Source organism: Xiphias gladius, chromosome 24 (assembly GCF_016859285.1).
Source record: "Xiphias gladius isolate SHS-SW01 ecotype Sanya breed wild chromosome 24, ASM1685928v1, whole genome shotgun sequence".
Taxonomy (NCBI): Eukaryota; Metazoa; Chordata; class Actinopteri; order Istiophoriformes; family Xiphiidae; genus Xiphias; species Xiphias gladius.
The window spans coordinates 15,172,822-15,192,345 of NC_053423.1; the positions used below are offsets into that span (position 1 = coordinate 15,172,822).

The 19,524-nt window shown below is 39.5% G+C and overlaps 1 protein-coding gene across 1 annotated transcript in view; it reads right to left on the reverse strand.

Moving 5' to 3' along the window:
- Nucleotides 1–19,524, reverse strand: part of LOC120786433 (CUB and sushi domain-containing protein 3-like) — a 252,081-nt gene that overhangs the window by 178,078 nt on the left and 54,479 nt on the right. The window contains exon 4 of the mRNA XM_040121879.1: nt 11,556–11,753. Coding sequence (XP_039977813.1) covers nt 11,556–11,753 — 198 coding nt within the window. The remainder of the gene's footprint in view (nt 1–11,555; nt 11,754–19,524) is intronic.

A 19,524-nucleotide genomic window follows, 5' to 3' on the forward strand; every position in this document is an offset into this window, starting at 1 on the left:
ACCGTACAGAGGCCTGAAATTTGCTTGATTGGTAATCCATCACAGTGAGCAACATGCTTGGTTTTAATTTTGTCAAACTTATGTGTGTTACTTAAAGTGCAGATCGACTGTCTTAACAGTTTTGCAGATCCGCCAATGGAAAAATCAAATACCCCACATCTGATACAGCATTAAATTCACAAGAAAAAACAAATATAGAAGTGGTAAAAAGGATAAGGTAAATATTCTAGGTTCTTGCACTAAAAAGGGTGGCTAACTGGATTTAAATTGTACATAGTTAATAAATGCACCACGCCAGTGTGTTTATTAAAGTGCTTTGATGTAGTGATGACGTGGTCTTTCTATATTTCATGAATACATAGAAAGTAGATTTGTTTTGTTTCTTGTAGATCTGTAGGATTGACACGTAACCACAAATTGTTAATCATCACAGAAAAGATGTTACTTAGAGGTGTTGTCAGAAAGCATTTGTTACATGGCATTCAGCTCACAAGCATGTAATGAGTTCAAGGCTATTTTTGGTAAAAAAGATTATTAAAATATATTCTTTTGAAATGTACTTATAAATAGATGTGAGTTAAAATAATTAGCTGAATTGAAAAGGAACATATAAATCAAGCTAATTAGTAATGGTGTCCACAGTTTCTGTGAAAGAAGTGCCAATTCCCAGCACTGATAAATATCAGCCAGCTAGCACTTTGACAAGCTGAATAACAACTGATCTTATTTACAGCATAAACATACAGCTGATTTGACTCTTGCTTCACCAAATGGGACCATTGATTCCTGATGCTAATTAGATAGGATCACTATACTGACCTGCGGAAAATGTCTTTCTTTCGTCAGCACTGCAGGTTGTTAATGGGGAAAAAGTACCGTTTTTTTTTCTTCACAGTTTCAGAAAGTTTCACTCGTTGGAGAGAGGAGATTTCTGCCGCTGACTTGTAGAAGTTCATTTGATCATTTCATGAGTCTCAAAAGTCTTTGATTCTCCTCAGTAAGAAACATACAGACGTGCTAGCAAACACACACATCAAGTACATAATCACTAATGAATACACAAATGCACACAGCCACATACACACAAATATAGGGGGATATAAACAAATAAACATACAGCCAGTCTCAGTGTCTTTGCAGCTTGTTTGAATCAATATGACAGCTCATCTTGAATCTCCTGCTCTGCAAAGGGCGGGTGTATATTCCCAAATGTGTGTGTGTGTGTGTGTGTGTGTGTGTGTGTGTGTGTGTGTGTGTGTGTGTGTGTGTGTGTGTGTGCGCGTGCGCCGGAGGAAACTACCTGCATAAACACTGTAATCTGCCAAAGCTGGGCTGAAGTAGTTCACGCTACTTGGCACACTGGCATTGTGGTCCCTCTCTCCTACACTCTTTGTGAGGGTATCTGATGCATGAAATAACATAACACAGACTGAAACTGAGAAAGTGCAGCAGAAAGAGAGTAGAAAATGCTATACTGTCCACTGCCTTAACTATTGTGGCTTCAATTGTTTTACTCTCTAATGTAAGTATCAACACAAGGTCTAACTTGAAGTTTCCAGACACATCTCGTGGCCTTCCTCAGCAGATGGAATTCCTCAGTATATACAATATCTTCACTTTTTAACAGCTTTTGAACAAAGCATTATAACCTTATTTGACGCCTCAGTGATATCGTAGTGATATCGTATTGGCAACCAGACCCAGCCTTTGATTTAAAGGAAAGGCCTAAGTTAAACATGGTTGATTTTTAACTTTAATCATTTTATCCACTGTATCGCTGAGTGACAAGAGTTAATTTCATTTGTAGGACGGCAGGAAGAAGTGAATAGGTGAAAAAGGGAAAAGAATAAAAGGGATGCTACCTGGAAACTAACACTGTCATGAGGATAACAATACTACCATGATGATCTTACCATTTTACCTGGCAACAATTCTAGTGAGTCTTGGGCAAAACACACCCACACACACACACACACACACACACACACACACACACACACACACACACACACACACACACACACACACACACACACACACACACACACACACACACACACACACACACACACACACACACACACACACACACACACAAACACAATGTCACGAACACAATGTCACACACATAGAGGGTCATGCACATTGTCAGAAGCCGTCACTTACACTCTCTGTCACGCACACACAGACGTAAAGTGAATTCTGAAAGTCAGAGAAAGTTGGTGTGGAAGTCAACCAACTTCAGCAGAGTTTAAAGGGCTGACTGGCAGAATGTGATTGAAATACAGCAATCATCCTCTATAAGATTATACTAAGAAAACAGTATAAATGGTCTAATCTAATATCACCTGTTTAACACCTGGTTTAGGTTTTTTATTCATTTTCACGTGAAAGGGGCCTGTAACATGTGATGCAGCCTATGACTGTTATATTTACTACTTAGAAATACCCTCTACTGGAGTTTTCCAAAATGTTGTGATTTTCAGTGCTATGAGAGACATGTTGCTGCAAAATCAGATTCAAAGCACCTGTTCAAGGCCATATCATCAGAAACGTCCTCATATTACCAGGGAGTTGACTGACAACACATCCTTGGTTCAGCACGGCGCTGTTCTCTTAGAAAACATTCTTATTCTAATCCTTTTAAAAGAAGAAAAGGTCATTACAAATTAATTAAAATGATGACATAATGCTGCTGAACCTTTTATCAATTTTTAGGCCTGGTATTCATTTTACTTTTTGTCAGTAAAATATCTTTTTGTTTTTTTTTGGTTTGTTTTTTTTTTTTTTGTACAGCTGTGCTTCATTGCTGCTAACTAGAAATCACCTGTGTCTCATCCCTACCACATCAACATCATACTGTAAACCACATTAAAAATGTCCCTTTAGCATTACTGCTATGGTAAACAATGAATGATAATAATAATAATAATGAATGAATGATAAAGAACAGTTAAATTGGTTAACTTATCTATGCCTCTGGGAAAAGAAATTTCACATAAAAAGGCCAACTTGTCCATTATGTCAGTCTAAAAGTAAAAGTCCACAGGTTGGGCTCCTGAAAATGTGAGAATTAATGACTAAGTGAAGAATCGGAAGAGCTTCCTTCCTCCTACATCTGCTTTACTGTCTTCTGATCTGGGTTCTGTGACTTGAATATGATATGATTACAGTAAAATAAAATTTCTTTTCTGGTGTAAAATCATAGCCATCATATATATTTAAGGATTATTGTGTTACTTTAGATCAAAGAATACATATTATGAAGCATAAAACTTTAACATTTACAGTTTCGTCATAAAGGTCAGATCAGCACGAAAGGAAAAAAAGAACAAAGGTTTTTTTTACAAAGATATCTGACAACGTAGTCTCTCCATTACAACAAAGCTGGCTAATTTGACTCCGAATTAGCATATAGACTGTATCCATAACAACAGCTTTTTCAAGATTCTCAACCAATAATTTAATGGTTTCTTTCTCTTTTTTCTGTCTGTCTTTCTGTCTCTCTTTTCATTTTCCCCATATTCACTTCGTCCTTTGTTAAGCTAGAATGAACAGATACAGTTAAATGAGTGTTTTGATTTCTTTCCTCGCTCTCAGACTTCCTTTCAGTTACGTTTTTGTCTGGGTTTGTCAGGTTATACTTGGTTTAAACTCATGACCAAAATACTGAAGCTGAAAAAAAATCAAACCTGGTGCAAACAGACAAGATACTGACATTCTTGTTGTTGGTTCCTTCCAGTCCTAATATGTATATAGTATTACCCAGCATCATCTCAAAGGTCACTGCCATATAATAATGGAGTACATTTAGTATTTTTTAACAAGTTTCGAAAGTTCCCTAGTAGTAGAGCCCTATCAGCTACCACCCGAGGAACTCAGTGAGCTATAACTAAAGGTGTTTTGACGCAGGATGTAAATGAATTTTAGCCTTGCTTCATTCATGCAAATATGACAACTTTTCTTCAGCACATACAGCCAATGTTGCAAGGGTACACATATTAGCCGGTAACTAGCTGACAGTGCATACCCAAGTGTGTGTGTGTGGGAGTGGTCTCAAATCCAGAAATTCGAGTAGTTTGTCTTATTTTTCTCCATTTTGCTTCATATTCCCGCTTGTTTCTGTAATGGACCTGCCTATTCTGGCTGGTGGGTTGGCTGCTTGTCTTTTGCCTTTGTGTTTTGTGTTGCAGAAGCCTTTTGTGTGGTCGGGTCGCCGTTCATTGGGAACACCCGGGCCTGGTGTTGCCGGTGCTATAAGAGCGCACACTACTTGTGCCGTCCGGGAGAGAGAAAGGGGAAACTCTGCTCCTAGTGTGCCAGGCTCCCCGTCCTTGTCTTTATTATCCCCTTTTTACTATCCAACACAATACTCAATATTTTATCATTTATTCATACACGCCAAAAATACTGATTCTCTGACTGTCACACCTCATAACATTTTGATATTTCTATTTTGTTTGTGTTAGTTTCAAATAAATGAATGCTTTTCTTTGCTTTAACTACTTCCTTCACCTCCCCTTATTTGTCATGGGGCGGCGGGTCCTGAATCTTTGGGATAAATGTGCATTTTCACCGAGATTACAACATTTTCAACCCGCAGATGCATCAATTCAAATTGGTATGTGTCCACTCATACATTTCATCGACCTGCACTGTATTCATACTGTACATGCTTCCTCTAGAATTAGCTTCATGTTTTGTCTGAACACACCATAAGGATTGTATATGGGCACAGGTTGAAGCTAAATTCTGCCATGGCATGGCTTTTGTTTGGGGCATAATATGCCTGCAGTGTTATTTCTCACAACAGAAAAACAAAAATTCAAATGTTGCCTGATTAGACTGCAGCAGAATTAGTACTACGAGCTCAACCAATAATACGCATACCCCTGTGAACACACACGCACGCACGCACACGCACACGCACACACACACACACACACACACACACTCACCACCAAACAACTAATACACACTCATTTCATTTCCGTTCCTCAGCCAGTCTAATTTTGAGTTTTTCCAGACCACATTATTACTTTTTCATTTCCAACAATCAGCCTCTACTTGCTCTCCTTCTAGCTCTTCCACCTCTCTCTAACCCCCACTTTTGGGCCCTTTTGTGTCACCCATTTCTCTCTTTCACTGTGTGTGGATCTCTCTCTCTCTCTCTCTCTCTCTCTCTCTCTCTTCTCTCTGTCTCCTCCAAATGGTCTTATTATGATTTAAAGATATTGTACAGAAAGCAATTTGTGTTTGTGGTACACTCAAAGTTATTCATGCGTACTAATGCACCCGTACATACACAAGCATGCACAGGGTCAGTCACAATTTCTCTTAAATTCCCACATCTTCAGTTCGCACTCTCTTCCTTGCTCCATAAAAATATGCACACTATATTCACCAGTGCTCTGTCTCAGTTTATCTCTTTCTCGCACTCAGACCACCCCCACCCATACACACATACACATTCACCCAAACTCATGAATATTCAAGCATGCTCTTTATCTGTGAGATCATGATGAAATTTTCTCAGGGCCAACTACGCTCATGTGTATGTGTGTGTTTGTGTGAATATGGATGTCTTGAATGCTGAAGGATATTTCTGTCCTGTAAATAATTCTGCACCAACTTAGTAGAAGCACACATAGTGACACTCCTTCATAAATGCACAAACAAACAGATGCACTCATAGTCCCACACAGAGGTTCTCTCCATTACACATATATACATTTTATACTTTTATGCTGTAGGTGTTAAAGTGACATACTGTAGCTGTGCAGTATGTTTCTCCATTATATTTTTCTCATTGTAGTATATAACACAGTTTGGGTGTAATAAAAGTATGCTGAAACAGCATCCTTCCGATACTAGCGAAGTTTCAAATGGTGTTTGTAAGATTGGTTCTGCTGTTGCTGCAGTTATAAATCAGGTCAAGTGAAGTTTATTTGTATGCCTCAAAATCACATACAGTGACTACGTTGATCTACAGGCCCACATTGCCAATGGTTCCCAACCCATTCAAAGTTCTTGGAATTACTAAATGAAAAATCCTAAATTCTCTAGTTGCTCTTGCTATGTTAGACAACTTCCTGTCATCTGCATGGTGACATCTACTCCTGACGGCAACAGCTTAACTACACCAATGAAGGGTGCCTTACTGTTAATTCAAAACTGAGAAAGGAAACTTGAATGCAATGCAAAAAAAATAAATAGATAAGTAAAGTAATTGCACACTCAATAATAAGAGTATCAATGAACATTTCTCCTGCACTGCTGGGTAATTTTATCTACCCAGCAGATTATCTACCATTATTATCACATCGAAGTCAATCCCAACTGCAAAATTTTGTATTATTAGACCCATTGCTGGAGCCTATTTAAAGCTGTCATGCGTTCTTCATCAGTTTGTCTCTGTAAGACTCTCTTTTACCAAATTAGTCAATCATAAAAAAACTAGAGGAGGTTTTATGATACAAACTTAATGGTAGCTTAATAGTAGTCAAACTTAATGGTGTTTCTAAACTACTCAGCTTTTTTAGCTTAGCTTAGCTACTTGACACCCAAGCTGTACATATGTTAACTAGGCTGTGTGTGTAGATGATGATGTTCCCTTTGAACCTTAGCAATAAAGTTGATGCTGAGCTGACACACAGTCAAATCCATTTCACTAAGTCCATTTAAGGTTTTTAAAATTAAACGACACACTGTTCATATGATCAAGGTACAACATTTCATTATTACATTCCATCAGCCACATCCTTAATCAGGTTTTTGTGGCACAGAATGATACTTACGTCACCACGGAAGAGGACGACCTCAAATTTAGTGCAAAATGAGTGCGAAACACACTGCTTAATACAAAGCTATATTAGATTGAGGTCTATAGGCTATATTAGATTGAGGTCTGTAACGAATCGTAACTTTTCAAGTGTAGTCAGGTGAATACTTGTTCCTTAATCTTTATCAATTTTGGGTTGTACATACATTATCAGATGTTATCTACATCCTTTATAAAACAAAAGCACAGGATATTGTATACAAAGAGTCAAAAATATTAGCACTGGGACTGTTTTGGTCATAAAGGTAAGAGATGATTACGAATAGAGTTGAAAAGAGCAGCATCCTACCATTTTAAGTGAGGGATTTTTCCATTCTTATCTATTCCATTCATGCTGAATGCAAGATAATTTAAGCACAATGTGTAATGTAGATAGTTGTTCATGTTTACATTTATATAATTGTAAGAATAAAGGGACAGGAGCACAGGAGGGGGGCCAAATTTACGGTGATATTGCAAAAAGCACTGCATTTCATGTCATTTGATTGCATGGCTGAATAATTGATAGAAAGCTATTACGGCTAGTATGAATGCCTCTAGGTGCCAGCGACCGCACCCGCCCCCTCCCCCTGCCCACACACTCTCACACACACACACACACACACACACACACACACACACACACACACACACACACACACACACACACACACACACACACCTCCCCCACCACACACACACACACACACACGTACAGAAGCACTCAAGTAAAGGTTTTTTGCATGACATGTATATGTGGGAGGTGCAGGGGTGGGAGCGGGTGAGAACAGTAGTGTATGTGTGTGTTTCTGAGTTGGTGTGAACGCATTAGTAGCTTAGCTCCTCTTAGCCTTCCTGACAGAGTGACAGAGACATTGCTAATCCAGCACTGACAAGTTGCCATTTCTCCCGTTTCTCCTTCTTTCCTCTTCTTCTCCCCCTCTTCCTTCCCTAGACCCAAATTACGGTTCACTGCAAAGTGAGGTATGTTGTGCAGCAATTCAGCACATTGTTGCATATAGTAGACTGGTTTTCGGTTGGCACTGTTGTGCACGAAAAGGCAGGGCCAATTGGGGAAATTTCATGAGAATTACACACACTTGTATGGTCCAATCCAGTATCCTTAGATTCATGATGAAGAAAATTGACATGTCTTTTTGCATTTTGGTTCCATCGTGTGATGTCAGAAATAAAACTTTACTCATTTCTGTCTTTGTTATCAAACTGTAAAATGATGAAGATAAAAATGGGATAGCCTACTGTAATTAGTGACTGGTATCAATGCAACCCACCAGTAAACTGGATTATTTTTCCTGCAGTTTTAGTCAGATCTCAGTCAAAATACAATGCAAAATCTCCAGGACTTGTACTTGAGGGCATTTCAGTAATCAGTAAAAGTTGCGTTTTCCACTCTACTGAATGGGGAAATCCTTTGCATTCAACTGAAAGATCCCAACCAAACTGTCATATAGCAGCCTTATGTCAAATGAATAGAGAGATATTTGTTTTCTTTAATGGCTTTCTTAAACCAGCTTTCCATTCTTTATGAATAACGTGTAAATAAAAGTCCTTGGAGCTGTGTTTCTAGCTGTCCAGGTGAGTATAGACTGGAGTAGATTAAGTCTTAACTAAAGAGATTTGCTTGGGTTTCCTAAGGGACTGTTTAATGTTACCAGTTTAAAAATATTTTCACAAGCTTACTGCACTTAATGGCAGAGACAATCTTAGTATGATGAACCAGGTGTTGCCTCAGCACATAGCCAATATTGCAAAATATTAATATACTGTGTTTGTTAAAAATTCTCTGCAAGTTTCTGAAGTCTGGCTACATACAAAATGATAATATGATTTTGTTCTGTCTTTCAGTGTATATGGTCCAGATTTTCCCAAATTTTTCTGGTTTGGATGGTATAAATAAAAAAATACACGGAGGCCTACGTGGGTGAGCTTTAATGTAAGCCTTATGTCAGATTTACCCCTTGCTTTTTTGAAAACTGCACGAAGGCCAGGCTTATGTTATCCATCTCTTTCTTAATGATACTGCCACTAGTTTCCACAGAGTTAATTTGTCACAGCCTTAACCTCTGCCTTTTTGTTTCTCGACATCCATATATCTAAACCACTATAATACTTTGTAGTGTTCAAGCAAATATCCAATAAAGAGAACCTGGCGTGGATTGCATTCTACTTGTTTGCTCAGGTTGGGCGTCTGCTGTTGTCACTATATCCGGTCCATTGTCATCACAAAGAAATATTGGCATAAAAATGTCCGGTGTGTGTCCTTGAACTTTGTTGATAGAGCTCCCCAAATAATTGCCACTGACAGTGAGTATAGCTCCTACAGCAGTTTCTCAGAGGTAGATGCTATGGTGATGCACACTTTCTGTGTTTCCAGTGTTTGTAAGAAATTAATTGCCTTCTTGTTTTGTAGCGGTTGGTGGTATCGCTCTTGTTTATCGCTTGCGCTTGCATCAAGGAGTGCACATACCATGAACTGATAGTCCTCCAAGTTCAGTACTGTGAATCCGCCCCCTCCCTCCGGGGGGGCGAGGTGTGTTGGGCCCCCTCTGAGGAGTGTAAGGGCCTTCTCCTGTGTGTTATAGGATGTTGTTCTTGTGAATGACTGACTCTCTGTTGCTTATCACATTTAAAACCAAAATTCATTCAGCCGGAGCAGTAAAGTTCAGTCCGGTAACTAAATCACTGTCTATGCCTCGGCAAGTTCAGGTCACTGATGAAACTTGGCAGTCACATGAGTCATTGGAATAACATAAAGGGAGGTGTAACGAGTCACTGATTAAGTAGTTTTGATGAAAGGAGAAACATCTTTAACTCAAATCCTGTGTATTTATTTAATATTTTATTGGAGAAAATAATGTAATTAATAATTGCAATTATGCTTTTTTCAGAAATTTTAAATTCAAGGTATACCTATCTCTATGGCAAAATACTGACTTTCACTGTAAGTATATGTGAATATATGTATGGTTACTGTAATTTAGTAATTTATTTGAATAAATAGTTTTACAGCAAAAAGGAAGCTTAGGGCAGACAAATTAGAAAAGGTATAACGTAATGTCATTCGTTCACCCCAGGCTTCAAGGACCATATTGTGATAAAGAGTATGGTGTTAAGGCTGTGAGACCTTCTATCACTTGAGGTTCCAGTGTAAACTTGGTAATAATCCGGTCACGTTAAACTGTAAATCAGCTCCATTCTCTGTAAGCATAGTCCCTCACAGATGCACAGGGTGCCGATGTAGCTGCCACCTGGCCATTTACATGTTGGTGACAGTCATTTCAGAACGCCCCATTTTCAAAGCACCAACCAGACCATGTGACTTAATAGCCTCAACCTCCAGCTGACACCCAATCAAGAAAGCCACAAATTGAGCTACCGTAACAATCAACTTATTAGGTTATCAAATTCTTTTGGCTATGATTATGGTTAACCATCACTTGCCTAATCACTCGTCCAGTAAAATCCGACATTGGCATTCCAATGAAGTCCTCTTTGTCATCACCTGTCAATTGCATGTCCAATAAGCCATCGCCTTTATTTACTGATCTGTCCCCCAACTACCCAGAAACATATCCTTGCCTCTGTTGCGTGTCAGGTGTTCGGCTCTCTTTAAGAGTCACTCATTTACTCTGGCTCTCTCTTTTTGAGCGAGCTTGCACACTGGCTACACAAAGTTTTGTAAATGGGGGCCAATGAGTGCCGCTGGGACTCCACCATATGGTCTGGCAAAGTAAAACAATGAGCTGTCAGCAGCTGAGGGCTGTATAAATCTGCAGATTGTGGATGTGATTCTCAGTAGGATTGGCTGCACAAGAAACCCTCTCCATAACAGGGATTTATTTACAGAAATTCAATGAAAATATCAAAAATGGATAATGGAGCTGTAATTTAACCATTATCTACAATTGTGTTATTCAACAATATGTTATGTATATATTATTTACTTTAGATGCTACTGCTGCTGTTGTAATTTTAATAAAAATTACTGGAAACGTATTTTTAACGCACGTGTAAATCTTCGCATGTACTTCTACATGCACACATGCAGTACATTCCACTATATTTGCATCCACCTACACTGTATGGAGGATGTCTGTCTGAACAATTTTGTAAAATGAAACAGAGTTGTTCTTTAGAATGCATACTGTAGTGTGACATAGCATACAAGACTATGTACACAGACAACACCTACCCCAGAATCCAGAAATAGACAATAGCATACACACTCCGCATCCACACTACATATTTGCCTCTCTCCTACACACACCTTTGACTATAAATTCAAGCATAAAAAGAACTGCACACACCATAAGCAAGTCAACAATACACACAAGCATTCTTGGTTTGTCTGCCTCGTTCTCTTTCACATACACACACACAAAAATGCATGCACAGTCTGTCTGTCTTTCTGTCTCTCACACAGACACACAAACACACATAAATAATAATGAAGGGTTTTCTTCCAAAATTCTTTATATTTTGTTTTGGAAAACTATTATATGGAGGTCAGTATTTCTAAAATATTGAAGAGTCAAGTGTTATTTAAAAAACAAACTTATAACTAAGATTGTAATTTCTGTTTTCATCATTTGTTTTCATTTTCAGACATGTAGTTCAAATGAGTGGATGGCACATTTTCAGTGAATTTACATTTTAGAAAAAAACTCTTCATATCCAGTCGTTCACATACACATACAGGTTTAGGTGTCTGTACCTCGACAAATTGGAGCAGGAAAGTCCCAGACGGCGGTGTTTCCGGCATTGGTGATGCAGGTGAGTGTGGCGTGGCCGTCTAAGACGTAACCTGGAACACAACTGTACTGCACACGGTCTCCTACAGCAAAACGTCCGCCACCACTTAGCACTGCTTTGGGTGGGACCCCAGGGTTTCCACAAGATGTACTGTGAAGTTCTGCAGACCAAAAGAGATAAAGAGAAATGGACAAGGATTTAGGCTTTTTCAACTTCTTTTCGGAATTAATTGTACTTAAATGTTTAACTATTTCCCCTAACTCAGCTGTCACTTGACTGCTTTTGGACAGTGATGCATTCAATCCAGAGACTCCTCTGGAGCACTTGCAGCCTCCGTCCACATGCTGCAAAACACAGTTTCATTGTCAGCAACAGCCTTTGACATATTGTCACTATTGGCTGTTCTAAAATCTCATACCAAGCAATCATATTGGCAAATCCTCAAGCCTATACTTTTAAAAAATATTTTTTAGCTTTGTAACACATATTGCCAAGCAGGATGGATATAAGAGGACACCTTGAGTGCAGTCCCAGTCGAAGCAGACTAAACTCAGCCTTAGAAAAAAAGCGAGAGAGGTAGTGTAAAAATGCTTTTTAGCTAATCACATTATTCTCTCTAGATAGATTTAAAGTTTTGTGCCTAAGACATATGTGTGAATATAAACATCCACATATACAAACACACACAGCAGAGAGAGGGAGAGAGAAATAGAGAGAGGGAAAGAAAGGGTACTACAAGCCATAAACCAGGAAGTAGATGGGAGAACAGGGACCAGCTCTAGTCTTATTGTTTGAACTTGATTGATACAACTATGAAACTGTTCAGACAGATAGGGGTTAGGGACAGGGGAGAAATGATGGGGTGAGAGGGAGGCGAGAGCAGAGAGAGACAGAAAGAGCTGGAGGAATATAAAACAAGAGACAGAAGATGCCCAACCTGACGGATAGAACTACTCAGAGAGAGGGAGCGAGGGAGGGAAGAAGAGAGAAAGTTAAAGGGGGAGAGAAAGGAAGAAGTCAACAGCAGCAGTGTGAAAGACTATGCTCAGTACGCTCCCAAATGAGAGGTGGAGACAGAGCTGCAGTTTTCTTCAATTGTCGTCAGTAACTCTGAAAACCTTGCAGTTCTTCACTCCTTTAACTTCACAAATATGCGCAATAATCTTCAAATAAAAAGCTAGAGTAAAGCTGCAGGGGAATCCTATCCCTTCTAACGGCAAAAATTATCATTCAGAAAGTAGACAGTGGGTAGACAAGATCTGATGTCAGCAAATTAACCGTTTGAGTGATTCTTATATTGGTTGGCTGATTGATTCATTTAAACTACTCTATTATCATACCTCTTCAATTACACTCCTCCCGCTCTCTACCTCTCTACAGCCACAGTGCCGATGATTACTTAAAGGGTTATGAAGATGTTCTGCATTTCTCTCAGTGGACACATGCACAGTCTTTTAGATTGTTTTAAATGAATCTTGCTATCTTTTTATTATTAGCATCTATCTTGAATGTGATGAGGTCCAGTAGACCAAGCTTGTGGTTCATTTAAAAGTAGATATAACTAGAACAGAAAGAACTTAATAACAGAAATAACTTTGCCTCTAAATTAGTTTCCATTACAGAAACAAAAACACCAAGCATCCCCTCGTGTGCTTTAATAAGTTTATATAAATTTTCTCTTTAAGGTTTTCTTTAGAGGGTATATTAAATCCTGGGGCTCAGAGAGCATGGACAGCAATATGAGAGAGGGAAATCGTTTTGCTAAGGACCCTGAATGACCCACCTCTAACCCCAATCCTCCTTATCTCCACACAGACACACAGTTAGAGAAACGCACACTGACAAGGCACACCTGGATACTAGCACACATGCACATGCACATACACACACAGAGCCAGGGTCATCCATCAATGTGGCGACCCCCTGTGCTGTATTGTGTCTGGATGTCAGGTTGGCCTAGTGTTGCGACCCGTTGGCCTATTGATTTTGCCAGTCAGTGTGGCCCTTCTCAGTGTCAGGCTGTTTGGTGCTGTGTGTCCTATCAGCCACACATTTACTCTCACCAACACACAAACCTACAGTGCCAGTCTGTCAGTGGTTCAAGATGCTATCAAAAACACACACACCAAGACTTTCCCTTCTTAGCCATTCAATTTCAATCGGTACATTTTCATTCCACCTATCTTTGTTTTATCACCTATCTTTTCATGATGTTTTTACTGTTTCCTCTGCTTCATTTGCACTTTTAAAAAAAATTTCTTCCTTCTTTTATGCATCTGTTTCTACTTCTTTATCAGTTTATTTTTATCTTTCCCATGTCCCCTTGTTTTTTTAATCTCTCCCCTTCTTCCTTCAATGTCTCCTCCTGTCATACGCCACCCATTTCCTCCCTCCTCCTCGACTAAGAACTTTGATGACATGCCAGGTCCTTGCCTCTCCCTCTCTCTCCTGTTCCATCCGTACCACTATACCACCCCCTCTGTGTATCCCTTCATTCCTCATTTTCTTTTTCTGCCTAGTTTATTGTGAACATCACATAGTTTCATTACACTAGTTTATTCAGTAGCCATTGGCTACACCACACTCCTTTTCATGGTTTATTGCTGCCTGCCCTCCCTTATTTATTATCTCTTACTCTCACTTCTTCCTAATTTCTATTCTCTCTCTTCATCTAGGTATCTCTGCCTCTCTTTACCTATCTTTGTCTCTCCCCAGTTTACCATAACCATGATTTGAGTCTCAGTTGCTTCATTACAAGCTGCTGCTTTTATGGGCCATCTGTAGAACTATCTGCATTTGTCACAATCACGAACACACACACACACACACACACACACACACACACACACACACACACACACACACACACACACACACACACACACACACAAACACACACACAAACACACACACACACACACACACACACACACACACACACACACACACAAAAGCACACAAGCACACACACACAGGGGCAGACAAAGATCTGCATGCAGACAGCAGCATATAGCTCTGTCTACCACTCTCTCTCTCTCTCTCTCTCTCTCTCTCTCAAACAAACACGTACACACACACACACACACACACACACACACACACACACACACACACACACACACACACACACACACTAACTATTTACTTGGCTTTTATTCCTCCCTAGATAAGCAATTACAGTTGAGTCCAGGTACAGGGAGCACGAGATGGAGAGGGAAGAAGTGAGATGGGAGAAAAGGACTGAGTAGTGGGTAAAAAGTGAGAGCAAAGTAATAGAAAAGAGAGAGAATGCTGCCATGCTTTAAGAGTTTTAAGTGTGACAGATGACACTGCATACAGGAGGATTGGAGAGGGGGAGTGAAGGACAGCAAAGATAGAGACAGACAGAGAAGAAGACAATAAGAGAAGCATAAGAAAGAGAGGCAAAGACAGAGGGGGATGATTCAATGAGTTTGGGGGTTTTATACCTCTGTCAGCAGTAACTTTTATAAAAGATGAACCAAGTTTTATACTGGAACAGAAAAGATGTTGAGATGCTTGACAATAAAGCATAGAATTTGTTACAAGAAACCATGTACATGGAAGAAGTACATGACGAAGCCTTTCGGATGAGACGTGAAACGTCTTCAAGAACTTCAAGCAAGTCCAGTTGCCTTTGCATAGCACTTACAGAATACATTGACCTGGATGACTGGGAATCTGGGACGAGAACTCTTCGACTAGTGTGGGAATAAGAGAGGACTTCCAGAAAACTTGCTGATTATAGGAACCTCCTTTTTTCAACCTGAGATGCAGGCAACTCAGGGTTATTCCCAACAGCCTATGCCTGGGTTCCACCGTTAAAGGCTACAGAGCAGAAAAGATCCTTCTGACGGCTCAGAACCACTCAACGAGAGGGTGAGACAAGTATATTTAACCACTGATGCCCTTAAAGCTAGGACTGAAAAGATGCTCGGGGAGTTGACGTCACATCTTCCCAGTGAAGTACTGGAGCACGTCTCCAGGTTTGTTGCACAGGATTCACAACACACCAAAGGAAAGGAACAACAGACATGCAAGTTCCTAACCTTGCAGTCACGACTCAGCACTGCACACAAAACAGACGAACTGACCTGGAGAAGGAAGCACAACCCCACAACACAGCTGGACATTCAAGGAAAGTGGGTAAGAACCTCTCTGACAGGAACCTCACTCAACCATAAAAGGATGTCTTATCCAAAGGACTAAACTTTGCAATAACACCAGAACAGGTACCGGATGTATACCTCATCACAGCCATACAGCACTATACCCAACAGAACCAACCTCACCCCTGATCACATATGCGCCTTGCTTGACCTCTGCCTGACTACCAGCTAATTCCAATTCAATGAAGGTTTCTACAGACAGAAGCACGGCTGTGCCATGGGCTCATCAGTGTTAACAACATTGGCTAATCTCTACATGGAAGAAGTAGAGAGCAGAGCCCTGAACTCTTTTGCAGGAGACTCCCCAAACCACTGGTTTAGGTATATGCATGACACCTGGGTCAAAATAAACACACAGAGGGGAGAGAGAAGGAACATAAACACATCAAGGAAGCACATAGAACTTCCTGTTAACCCAACTGGGCCTTCGTCAAAACCACAGAAAGAAGTAGAACAGACAGAGAAGAAAACTGCAATAAAGGAAACAACATTGTCATTCCCTACGTTGCTGGATTATCTGAAAAACTCAGGAGGATCTTCTACAAACATAACATTCCTGTGCAATTCAAGCCCAATAACACTCTGAGGCAAAAACTTGTCCACCCTAAGGACAAAATACCCAGGCACAAGCAGAACAACGTAGTTTACGCAGTCCAATGCAGCAAAGAATGCACACACCTGTACACTGGGGAAACTAAACAACTGCTACATAAGCACATGGCACAACACAGAAGAGCCAGTTCCTAAGGCCAGGACTCAGCAGTCCACCTGCATCTTAAGGACAAAGGACACTCTTTTCAGGACAGTGATGTATGCATTTTGGCCAAAGAGGAACAATGGTTTGAAAGAGGAGTGAAAGAAGCCATCTCTGTCAATCTCGACAACAGCCGTCACTAAACAGAGGAGGTGGTCTAAGCCACCACCTGTCAGCCACCTACAATGCAGTTCTAAATTCACTCCCCAGACAGCTGAACACCCAACCACAACAGGACTAATGTGACCTCAACGGCTCACATGATGGCAGGGTGGGTCAATGACTCACTTGTCACCCTTACGACCATCAAGGTGTCAAGTTCTTCTGATCTCACCACAGGATAAAATGCCTGGAACTCCCCACTAGTTGGTTAGAACTGAAGAAGGCTTTCGGATGAGAGGCAAAACGTCCTCAAGAACTTCAAGAAAGTCCAGTTGCCTTTGCATAGCACTTACAGGACATGTACATGGATTTCCACTAACTACATCTGAAAAATGATTTTCAGAAATTCTTTTAAGACATTTCCCATAAAAGATGTAAGGTTTATAAGAACTGAAACAGAAGATATGAATGAGTCCTGAGGTCTGTGACAAATAGATATGTGTTTTGGGGCACTTACGTCTATAAAAGGTTTTAGTGGCTGTCGACTTCAGAGTCAGTTGCCTGGCAGTTTGATTTATTCAACACTTTGACCAACTCTTTTTATAGACTTGTGAAGAACTTGTGTCATAAAACATTTTTAGTCTGTTAAGTTAATGAAATTTTATGGTGTTAAGTTGTACATCATTTTTGTAGTCTTGTGGCCAGAAGCAAAAACACAGATTTAGTTTCACAATGACCTCAGTAAGATCATAATACTATTACTATTTAGATCCTACAGTGTCCAATCTGTCTACATGATCATACTACAAGAATGACATTTTTTTTTCTCATTAACACTTGTTAATGTATATGGTAATCTGTGTGTTAAAGGTCATGCAGCTTCATAAAGCAACTATATTTTATATTAACAATGGAGCTATTGTTAATTTCCTCTTGTCAAACTATTATACATCACTGTGGATCATTTGCTTTCCGTCTAAGGGTTTATTTTGGAGAGCGTATCATACAGAAGTCAGACTGGCAGATATCTGAAGTTAGATATTCCCTCATTTCATTTCAGCTCACAGTGTTCCCGATTGTGTGTATAAAAAGTCTGAACTTGGGAAAACATGATTTGCAGTTACGTGTTCACAGTGATTGATTAACATCACTGGATTAGAAGCCCCTGGAGTTGCCGGAGTTAAACGTCATCTGGAACTGAATGTGAATTGGCAAGGAAAAAACCGATCTGAAAATATCTTCATTTTGGTACAGTCACAACTAATAGTGAAAGGAGGGGGAATTTTAAAAAAAGGAACAGAAAAAAAGAATCATGTTGCCCCTGTCCTTTAGCATCTCAAAAATTACAATATGAGGGATTTTTAATGGTTCACCACACCCTTTTAAATTCTTAGCTAGTTAAAACCCATCAAGTGAGGGAGATTTGAGATTTCTTACAATACAAATACAATTTTATCAGTTAAACTTTGTTTAGAAAAGCAAGCAGGAATGTGTAATGTGACTAGAATACCCATCATGTACACTGTAATATACCCATGTACTTTCCAACATGTGTAGATTACAGATATCTTCAGAACTTCAAATTTACTTCACAAAATTCAGGGAAAATTAGAGAAAGCTGCACCTGAGGTTTAAAAGGTTATAGTGGAGTTTTGGAAACACTGAAATGTTTTGCTTGAAATAAATAAACCATTTTTTCCGATTTCGCTCAACTACAGTACATCCATGTATTTTTAATTTTGACATTGGATTTTTTCCCCCCAAAACAATCCCTCCATTGTTAGAAAGTTGCTGCAGAGCTGTCAAGCAACTGCCATTCATAATAGGATTCAGGCGATTTCCAAAAATTCCAACTATGACAGCTGAACAATCACGAGTAGGATAATGTGGAATTATTCTACATGGCTGTGTACTTTTCAGTATTATAAGATAAATGTAAGGATGGGATACCCGCCATTTGAAAATTGTGACACCTTTTTATACAAAAGCATTAACAGCATAAAATTTAAAATGCCACTGAAAATACTATTCTTTAAGGATCATGCTGAGCAAACATCGAGCAAAAAGTTAGACTGATGGTCAGGAACAAAAGAAGGGAGGAGTGCAATTTTTTCTCCTAGACGTGGTTATATGATGCACAAACTCACATACATACACATCTGCACACATTATTCAATGGTCATACAAAAATATTTTATACAGCAGCTAAGAGATGGAGAACCAGAATATATTTTAAACACACAGTAAATAGATGTTTTAAGAGTACTGAATGTCTCTAATAAAAGCTTAAAGAGTATGATATAGATAGACAGTGGTCACGGCTTGATAAGAGTAGATAGGGAAGAAAACACTTCCCCCTTCATTGTTGGTGATAACACTCGCTCTTCATGGCATTAAAACTGACCTCTACACAACTAGAGGGCAGGCAAAATATGCAATAATGCAGTACAACAAGCACCCACAGTTCTGGCCTCCACCAACTATCACCATCCATTGTACAATCAGAGGAACAGCAGGGGCCAAGATTACAGACTCTTCCAGACAAATTCCCTTTGAGTCTCCACTCGACTCCCTGTAGTGGAGCGTGGCAGAAGCATCAGCAGCATAACTAGTCATTTAACACAATTTTTTTCATTCGTGTCCCTATCTAAAGAAGCAACTTTAAATTAATAATAAATAGAGTACTGCTTACACAGGCAAAAAAAGGAGTGAATTTTGAGGGCAGATTCAGCTCAAGAATGGTCCTCATGATAGAAGAAAAACATTTCCTGATTCTTCAAGTAAGAGAAGGTCTGTTACTTGATCTAAAGAAGGTACTTGAAGAATTCTGCTTACTTTTGTTCAGACCCTTGGCAACCATGAAAGACTGATTCGATCATTTTTTTCAC